Genomic DNA, 10420 nt, shown 5'->3' with positions numbered 1-10420 from the left:
TGGTGGTGTTTTTGCCATCGTTCTGGATGTGCAGGCCCAATACACGGAGGGTGCCACCCTCAGGTACCGGGTCACCATTCAGTTCAATGACAATGGGGGAGCGGGGACAGCGGTGACAAACCGGACAAAACGTTATTATAGTGCCACACCCGACACACGTACGAGCAGTGGGAGGAGGCACCGACCAGCGTCAGCTACCGCCAGAGGAACCCTGGAACTAGGCTCATGCAAATTAAACTCTTCTAAACAAAAGTTTTCTTTCTCCTCAAGCGAATTCACTTAGGTGCGACAAACGCCAGGAAAAAATGCCGAAATTCGGAACAGCGTAAATGGAAGCCCGATTTCCACCTGATATCGTTGTTTAGGAACCAGCGCCCGATTTGTGCCTACCGAATTTTCAAACACATAGCACCCAGAAAAATGCTTACTGTACGTTGTTCCCTTCTTGTTGCTAAAAAAGAGTACTTTTTGCTTTCTTTTTTGAATAACTGGTATTTTAACTTGTGATGATAAGTGGAATGCTCTGGCGATGTTATGATGATGCCTCCCGTCTTTCTCCTATGTAATTCCCTAACGGGCCGTCAAGGTAATAAAATTAACATTAAATGAAATGAAGAAATCCGCGTTTGGACACGCGTGCGGCGCCGCGACGAGAAGGGAAGACAAAGAAAGTCCTCCGCAGAGCTCGCGCGGCCTCGCGCTTACCGGCTGTGTTCGGCGGCAGCGGCGGCGGCGACTGGGCGGGCCTCACGTTCGTCTCCGCTGGACAGCGCCCGTTGGGAGACGGCGCCCGCAGCTGTCCACCGTCCCGCATGAAGTAGGCCCCCTTTCCCGGACACCAAGAGGGCCTCCCAAATTGCCTCGACGTGAGAGTGAGTCCCTCCCTTCATCCTCTTAGTCCCGCCCACCGGGCAGGCACAGGTGCGTTCGATTCGTCCGTCACTACTCAGTGGGCATTGAAACTCACATGGACGTCCCACGGATGTTCTAAATGTCCACAGGACGTCCATGGGAGTTTCAGAGCCTATTGGGTTATATTGGGTTATTGGGCTATAGCTGCACCCCCGCTCGACGGCAGTTCGCAGCAAGCCCCGTTCCCGCGCATAACCTAGCTGTCCTTCGCAGAACCGTTTCGGCGCTTTGGCTTAGTGATTCGAGTTCGGATGCTGAGCTTAGGGTTGCGGGATCGATTCCCGGCCGCGGCGGCCGCATTTCGAGGTAGGCGAAACGCAAAAGACGCCCGTTTTTACTTGTCCGACGACTACGGTACTCCCTGACTTGAGCACCACTTGATTTGCTATATACTGAGACAGAAAACTTGGACAACGCTTGAGATACTCTTTAAGAGCCCAATATGAGACATCCTGCTTTGTGACACAAGGCCTCGCACTGAACGAACGCTAATCAGTGGTGTAGAGCGGCACGGTGCAACCCTTTCCCGGCAGCTGCGTCCTGTCCCGCGTTTGCTGCTCCAGGAAGGAACGCTGAAGCTATAAAGGACGCGTCATCGTTTGTAGCAGGCATTCAGAGCAGCGCATGCCCTTTCCCCTGATTAACGGCATGGACTCCATAAACAGCGCCCATAGACGCCAGTGGCGTGGTTCGACTGCTGACGGTTGGGCTGTCGATTCTTGGCTGACTCAAGCTGCGACTATCAGTTTTGTGGTAGATCTTACAATTCGAACATATAGTCAGCCACGCCCCTGCGCTACAGATAAGGGGCCCGCAATTTTCGAGCAAGGATTCGCCTCACTTGGGCCACTTTCATTCCTGAGAAGGCTGAGGTGTGTTTCATTGGACGTGAGCCTCGAGATCCTTGCCCAACCAAGGATAGGCGCTGAGGCTACTTGACCTTCTTTAAAGCTTTTGCTATTAGCCTTTGTTAAATTTCATTTCCTGTTATTACTAGGTAGTACGAACTTTTTAGGCCCTCTACACCACCTCTCACTTTCCGCATTTTATAAAATTCCCAGAAAACTTTTCCTGTACCTTGTGCTTGGCGCGATGGCCTTCGCTGCCTATGTAACATTAAACCCAATACAATACAATTTAATACTGTAAATGCCTGTCAGTACTGCCCATGCCTGCCAGACAGTGAAGTATACGCTCACCGTTAGCCGACAGTGGGGGCGACTGACCACTCTCAAGCGGAAGTTCAAGGAGCAGTCGCCTAGCTCAACGGCAGTACCTAGCGATGCCTTGGGCGCGGGCCTCACTCCCCCTGTCGTGCAGGCGCATTTACTTTTAGTGTCAAGAGCTCTTGGGTTTTAAACAGTGAGGCCCGCGAAGTTTCGCAGCCTTCAGAGTATAAAGAAGGAAAAGTCATTGCTTCTCTATTGACCACGAGGTACTCGGCAGAAACAGCACAGAGAAAGAAAGGCAGACCGGGCAAGTTGGTGGTTATTCATAAAAGCTGAGTGTGTCTTATTCTTTGTCCAGTGTTCGGTAGCGCTGTTTCCAAACAGTTACGAACAGCGCAGCCACAGGTAGGGATTGTGAGACCCGCGCTGCTCTTTCAGAGCAATCTTTCGCGACCAATAATTAAACTGCCACCTACCACGGTGGTCTTTATGCTCGTAATCCGGTGGGCAGGTTGGGATGACGTCACAAGGCTACGTGACCAACATTCCAAACACGAATACACCTATATGGGAGTAATAAGGGAGTAAGCTGTCCTCTAGCGCACTCCTTTTAAAGCGGTGTGCGCTAGAGGACAACTATACTCTCTTTTTACTCCTTTCTGTTTGAGTGTAGGTGGAGCGACGCCCTCCGCGCAAGACACGATGCTTTGACGGGGTTGGTGCTTTCGCATTGAATGCCTGAGCGCGGAGGCTGACGAGGTAGCGCATCGCATCGCAGCGCGTATTCACCCCTCGGTATTTGAGCACCTTGTTTCGCTAACCCGCACTCGCAGGTCGATCGCTGCCCTTGCAAGAGAGTGGACGCGTCCTCCTATACAAGGCAGTCTCCTTCTCGTCCAGAGCAACAGCGATCCGAGCTCAGTCTAGGCGTCGCACCTGGAGTGACCATCAAAATCATCCCACCGCCCTTCTGCTCGCGCGTGTAGTTACAGGAATCCAAAATGGCTGACGCAGCGCCACCGCCACCAGCCCCACCCGCTGATGCATCGCCAGCTGCAGCACCACCCGCTGCTGGTGCACCACCCCCACCACCAGCACCACCCGCTGATGCATCACCGGCCGCTGCTCCGCCAGCGGCTGCACCGCCTCCACCGGCTGACGCATCACCAGGTGCAGCGCCACCCGCTGCTGGTGCACCACCGCCACCACCGGCTGACGCATCACCAGCTGCAGCGCCACCCGCTGCTGGTGCACCACCGCCACTACCGGCTGACGCATCACCAGCTGCAGCGCCACCCGCTGCTGGTGCACCACCGCCAGCTGACGCGTCGCCAGCCGCAGCTCCGCCAGCACCCGAAGCACCACCGGCCCCTGCAACGCCCACTCAGCAGCCTCCTGCTGCCGCACCACCGCCACCACCTGTGGTGGCCCCTGTAGCACCTGCTGCGGCACCCGCTTCGGGGGCGTCTACACCGACCAGGCAACCACCCCAGCCACCCCAGCCGCTTCCTGGTGTGGCGACCCCGACACGGGCAGCGCCACAGGCGCCGAGACCGCCACCTTGCGTGCGACCTGCTCAAGCACCGAGGGCTACAGTGGCGGCCGCCGTCAGAGCGCCGTCCGAGTCGCCGGCCGTCAGAGCGCCGTCCGAGACGATGAAGAGAGAGTACGTGACGGCGGTCAAGGCGTACGAGCAAGTTGTTGGCCCGAACATCGTGCGCGGCAAGATGTTCATAGAGAGCTTGCCCACCACAGCGAGGCTGCCTCAGCAAGGTGGAATGATGCCTGGGATGATGAACGCCGGCCCCAATATGCCTATGGGCGGCATGGGCCCTGGCCAGTTCGGCGGCTACGGTCAAGGGGGAATGCCCATGATGGGGGGAGGCATGCCTGGAATGGCCGGTGGAGGCATGCCCGGAATGGCCGGTGGAGGCATGCCCGGAATGGCCGGCGGAGGTATGCCAGGAATGGCCGGTGGAGGCATGCCCGGAATGGCCGGTGGAGGCATGCCTGGAATGGCCGGTGGCTACGGCCAGCAGATGCCCATGGGCAGCTACCCCGGCGCGCCGATCTCTGCACAGCAAAGCAGGGAAGAGTTTAAGCAGCTGATGAACGCTGGCACTGGAGTGGACTTCGCAAAACTCGCTGACATGGGACCCGAGGTCAAGAGGCTGCTGGACTTGGGAGGCCAGATGGACCAGATCATGGAAATGTCCAAGAGAATCGAAGGGTCGCCTATGTTCCCTGCTGCAAGCGGTTACGCCGACCCGGCCGGCTACGGTGGTGCCCCCATGATTGCGGGGGGTGGTTACGACAGGCAGGCCATGAACATGGCCGGTTTTGGGAGACCGATGACACCGGGATACGGCGGGGGCATGCCTTCTGCTTATAGCACTGAGCGATTCCCTCGTGACTACGGAAGGGCCAGCCCAGACATGGGCGCACAGTGGAATGCGAGGCGTCCCAGGGACGACATCACCGAAGAGTCCAGACAGCCCTTGAAGAAGCAGTCTTTGAGCAGGGCGTCGGACCTCCTCCAGAGGATACGGGAGGATATCGATGAACATCGCGCCGAAAATCTGCTGGAGAAAATTCGCTGGGACGTTATGAACAATGACGCCGGACCAACCGATGATGGCCGGGTCAGGAGGAACAGCATGTCTCAAGGGAGCAGGGTGTCGTCGCGCAACGTTCGGATGGCGTACGAAGAAGAGGACGTCGGCAGAGGGTCCCCTAGGCCTCGACGAAATCAGTCGCGTCATCTCCGGAAGTCGTCTTCCTCTTCCAGCTCTGAAGACAGGTCTCAGAGCCGGCGATCGGGAAGGTCCAGTCGGGGCAAGCGCCGCAAGTCGCGAAGGCGTAGCTCCCTGCCCCCGAAGGACAGTTCATCCTCCTCCTCTTCTGGCGGTCGTCGCTCGCCCAGGGGAAGAACGGGAGGGAAGTCCATCGAGTTCGTGAGGAAGGTCACCGAGCGGCTCAGCTCATCGTCCCAGGAAGATCCTCAGGACGGTCTCGACGAGTTCCGCCAGAAATACATGATGATCGCCAAGCCTGGCGGCGTCATGCGGAACGAGTCTGGCCGCGGTACGTGTCCTGTCCTGAACATGCTGGGAGTCCAATCTCGAGAGAAGGGCATCATGCGCTCCGACTCCAGGACCATGGGCGGCAGGGTGTATAGGTACGGCGCCGAGGGGCCGCCGTCGAGCAACCAGCCTCATGTGAGCCGGATTTCCTCACGAGGCGCCGTGTACCGATACGAGAGTCAGCCATCAACGTACCGGAGGGAGTAGAACCCGACTTAGTGTTTCACCTACCACTCCCTTGTCTCCAAGATTTGATTAAAAGGTAAGAACTATACGGAGGACACAGTGGCGTCCCATTACCGAAATGTATGTTTATACAGCTCTTTGTGCACATGCTTTTGCCCAGTTTAAACACTGTCAAAAGAAAATGCACAGCGCAAGACATAATCGCCATGTACGGTTGTACCAGCCATTGCCCTCATCTTATCGAAAGCATTGGCAAAGTTTTCATGGATATTATTTTTGTCGCACGATTTTGGCATCATTCAGCAATTGACATACTATACTGGCTGATTTGTGCGTGGCAGCCTTGTAATCACGCAGAAATTCCCCAAATAAAAGCTGCCACATAGTAAGCGGCAGCATGTAAAATATGCACTTCACTATGAAACAAACTTTCAGCGTATATCAGACATTTGATCTAAGTGTCCAGAGCTAAGCATTTCTGTGTGGAGAGAGAGAGAGAGAGAGAGAAAAGGACGGAAAGGCAGGGAGGTTAACCAGGCGATGCCCAGTTGGCTACCCTACACTTGGGGAGGGGAACAAAGGGGAAAAAAGGAAAAATAGCGGCAAGGAAATGAGTTTTCTAAGTGTCCAGTGACCACCAAGTCACAGGGACAGAGGGCGCGCATTGAAAACTTAAAGATTATAGGCGGGAATGCAACCCCGAGTCTTTTAAGAAAGTCAGGAGCGCTTTCACCGCTTTCCGTTGTCTGGAAGGTTGAGTCCAAGGCCCCAGAACGTTAGACTCTGTTAAAGGACGCGAGTCCAAGCGGAGCAGAGAAACACTTAGGACACCGCGCTCTCGCTCAAAACGAGGGCAGACACAGAGGAGGTGGCTGATCGTTTCGTCACAACCGCACTGGTCACACGCAGGAGAGTCAGCCATTGTGATCAGATGGGAATAGGCGTTTGTGAACGCCACTCCCAGCCCTCGGTTTTGTCCTCGTTAAGTTATTTACGCTGTCAAGTTACTACAGACGCCGATGTTCAAGCCTGTGGTTTTTATCAACACTAGTGCAGAGGTGCAGGCTTAATATTCCTCTTCTGTCATTTGGGTGTCGCTGTTCTTGGCTGCTGTGCTTTTGCTGCGCTAACCACAGCCTCTTCTAGTGAGCGAATGAAAGCATGCAACAGCCGCCTTAAAACGGCTACTCGTTCTTTACCCTTACAGGACATATCAAGCGCACACGGACAAGAGCTAGCTGGGCCACTGCTACTGTGAAGTGGCTGTAGGCACAGCTGAAACCACGAAACAGGGCAAACCCTCTTGGGCTGCGTGAATATCTCTGCGCTCGCTGTTGTGCTAACGCTGCCTGCCAAGAATAAACACTGATCGGTTCTGCTGCGTGGTCTGGTCTTTAGCGCTGTAAGCACCTCCTTTTGCGGTCATATTTGTCCCGTACTAAGGTCTAGTCCTGAGTATGCGACCTGTCATCACGGCATGTCGTACTTTACAGTGGTCTTGATGGCCTTTTTTTTTTTTTAAATGTTTCTATAATGTTACAAATATTGGTAAATGCAGTATTTTCAGAAATTGTTGAGTGGAGTTTATAAGGGATATCTTCGTTAGGGACTGGTGCTCTTGCCGAAACATTGGCTAGCACACAGGATAACCCCCCTCCCCCCCCCTCAGACCAGTTCCATCTAATGAGCATCTACTGAGAAATTAAACATAATTGTGGTGCATGTGAATGTAATGTTTACTCATTGCTGTAGAGTGCACGTGGCTTCACCACTAGGCATGGCGCATTGCATTGGTGTTATGTATGACGTCACTGCATGTCTAATCTGTATAGCGCAGTGTTACACTAAGGCAAACGCAGAACCAACACGTTAACCTGCCTGAACAGCTGTCTCATGTGGTGTTATGTGTGGCTTCATGTGGTCCTCCTGCTTGATTCAAACCTCCATAAACCCAATAAAGCGTTCAGTGGAAGTAAGCACTTGTGTTCTGTCTTGTCCCTGCTCTTTATGCTATGAAACCTCATGTGAATTACCCACTAGCCCCAACCATCACCCTTCGAGTTTAAGATTTCCTCTAATTTTAACAAGGAATATTTGTCAGCACTCAAACTCATCATTATAGATGCATGTCTAAAGCGTGATGCAGCGTGACCTCTAAGCACTCAGTAATATTTAAGACTCCAAAAACATTTACAAATCTGAGTGGAAGAGAAGGAATGGTTAGTGAGATATAAATCTTTTGCAGTGCCTCGGCTTCTTCACCCCATGCCTACCATGCTGCAGCTTGTTCTTCCTTAGAATGCACAGCTCAATGAAAAAGCATGACCAGCGATGCCGATAACAACAGGGATCCCGGAGCACAGGAACTATACTATTAAAAATGCTACTGCGGTGAGAATGGAATATTTTGTGTCGTGGTGTCAGTTGATGCCACCAGGGCCGAAAAGGATAATGAATAATATATATGATACCAAACCGGATGGAACCAGTTCCACTGCTTTTATAAGGCACTGGAGTACTTCCGAAATTTTGGGGGTCCTTAGGAATTCTGGGGTAAAAATTGAAAATAGGTTTTTGAGGAAAGGAAATGGCGCAGTATTGTCACACATCTCAGTGGACAGCTGAACCACACAGTAAGGGGAGAGAGGAAAGTGGGAGTGAAAGAAGAAAGAGGTGCGGTAGTGGAGGGCTCCACACATTTTCAACTTTGGCAGTGCACTATGATTGGTCCACTGGTATTGGTATGAGTGGTCATACAACCTTCATGACGTCAGACCCTCTTAATCGCATTTCTTGACCGCGGGGAGTCCTCATACGCAGCGGTTAAGCGATGCGCCACTGCCCTGGTAGGTGGCTGATTGATTTGATTAAAAACATCTTTATTCAATATTCTTAGAACATGTGGGTGGGCCGCCTAGTCTGGTAGTCCGCTGGCTGCTGCTGCTGCGCTGGCCCTCCCCACCAGCCAGTGCTGACAGTCAGGATCATCGCAGAGCAGAATAGCCTCCCACTGCTCCTCCGAGGGGTTGGGAATGGGGTCAACTAAGGGGTTATATTGGCATGCCCACACCACATGGTAGAGGTTAGCTACCTCTCCACAGTGTGGGCACTGCGGAGAGTATATACTGTAGGGTACCACTGGTGTAACTTAGCTGGTGTTGGGTATGTGTTTGTTTGTAGTCTCCTAAGGGTGTTCTCTTCTTATTGAGGGATTTGTGTGGTGTTGGGTACTCCTTTCTGGCTGCTCTGTATGGCGCGAGATTGTCAGCATACACTGCTAAACCTATCAGGTCGCGGCACCCTTCATGGTCATCAGGGGGAGACGCCCGGTATAGAAGAGCTCGGGCATGCCTGTGAGCGGCTTCGTTTCCTCCTGGTAGTTCCAGGTGACCGGGAAACCAGATGATTGAGGCTTGGTTGGGTGGATGCTTAGTCAGCAATGACAACCCTGACCTGTGAATTAACCTGTTATTGAAGTTGCGACAGGCGTTCTGGGAATCAGTGAGCACAAAGGTGTTGGGGTTAGATGCTACAGCTAATGCAATAGTAGCTGCGCTGCCTCCTCTGCGTACCCTTTACGTGGACGCAGCAGGACCAAAGAATGGAGTCATGACTACTGTGGTCTCAACGCCTTCAGGGTCGATGGTGAACTGCGCCTCGGTGAAAACATCTAACCCCACTCACGCAGAGGTGGCTGATTAAAACATAGCCACCGTTGAGCCTTGTGAGGCCCAGCTTGCTCTTCCTGAGCTCCTGTAAAGTTCATGCGCAGCACCACGGTGGGTAGGTGGCAACTGCATTGTATTTGGCAAACAGTGGGCAGTTTGCTTACAGTCCGGTGGGCAGGTTGTGATGATGCCACACTGTCACGTGACTTCTCTGGACCAATCGGAGAATTTCGTGGGGAATTTCAAATTTTGCGGTGCTCTCTGATCAAGTGGAGCCGCGTGACCTTGATGATGTTACCAGGGAATTGACCAATCAAGGAATTTCGTTATGGAGGAATCTATTAATGTTATTGCAAGATTTTCTGTTTAACCAGGTCTTATCTACTGCATGTTTCAAGTAGAGCCCAGGAATAGCAAGCAAGGGCCATGTTACCAGCGGCCGACCTCTCCTCCTTTCCTCTCATTAAAATTCCTTTCTCTCCAAGTGGAGCTGGACTGTTCGGTTTTTGGCCCAAAGTGGATATACTTGTTTCAATGACTTTGCAATTTAGTTTGGTTGGGTAATATAGGGTTTAACGTCCCAAAGGTGGATGGGGTTCCTTAACGTGCACTGACACTGCACAGTACACGGGCCTCTAGCATTTCGCCACCATCGAAATGCGACCGCCGGGAAATGCGATGCTATGAACGTCAAGTAGAGAATGACAAATTTTTGCATACACGGGCATTAAACCATTAACGCTATCGTGTCATACCTTTGTGTAGCCTCCAATTTTTTTTTATTACTTTACTGTCATCCCAGGTATTAGGATTATATATCTTTCTATATCTTTTTTGCCTTTGGTGTCTCTGTAACTGCTCCATTATACCACTCAAAGGAAAACCATGTGGCCTCAATACCTCTCACTGAGGCTGTGCCAGACTGTGCGTTTGAGGGACACACAGCCGTTTTCATAAATACATGGCCTACAACACGCATGTCCAGAGTGACTGACACATTGCACAGTGGCGCCGCTATCTGCAGCTTGCTAGGGTGCCTCGATACTCTGGTACACTATAGCTTTAAGTAAACACTTAGGGTATATAACGTACACATCATCTAGCCACAGGCTCAATTCCAAGTCAGAGGCTCAACGGTATATTATTCCAAAATACCACATTTACAGCTGTCTAGACAGCAGATTGTCCAGGACAGATTCCAGGCATTGAAGTACTACTTCAGGTAGAAATACGGAAGTGTCATGTGCAAACTAGATATCTGTGTAATTCTTAACTGTGAAACAAACTGGTGTCTCCCATTACAGCTATGCCAAACAGAGCCTATGACACGGAGAAGCTTTGTAACTATTGTAGTGCAATGGCGCTCACCAACTCTACGTTACGCAGAGTGACTACAAACATT

At 52.3% G+C, this 10420-nt stretch overlaps 1 protein-coding gene across 1 annotated transcript; it reads left to right on the top strand.

The window, feature by feature from the left end:
* Nucleotides 1-663: 663 nt before the first annotated feature.
* On the top strand, nucleotides 664-6727 carry LOC149365796 (uncharacterized). Its single transcript, XM_089546256.1, has 3 exons — nucleotides 664-872; nucleotides 2915-5426; nucleotides 6558-6727. Exon 2 carries the CDS (start codon nucleotides 3083-3085, stop codon nucleotides 5369-5371), a length of 2289 nt encoding a protein of 762 aa, XP_089402382.1. The 5' UTR covers nucleotides 664-872; nucleotides 2915-3082; the 3' UTR covers nucleotides 5372-5426; nucleotides 6558-6727.
* Nucleotides 6728-10420: the final 3693 nt, after the last annotated feature.

This window comes from Amblyomma mixtum, chromosome 1 (genome assembly GCF_055824585.1).
Source record: "Amblyomma mixtum isolate Tamu chromosome 1, ASM5582458v1, whole genome shotgun sequence".
In the NCBI taxonomy this organism is placed as follows: Eukaryota; Metazoa; Arthropoda; class Arachnida; order Ixodida; family Ixodidae; genus Amblyomma; species Amblyomma mixtum.
Note: the sequence above shows the minus strand (reverse complement) of the source record. Positions and strands in the feature narration are given on the sequence as shown.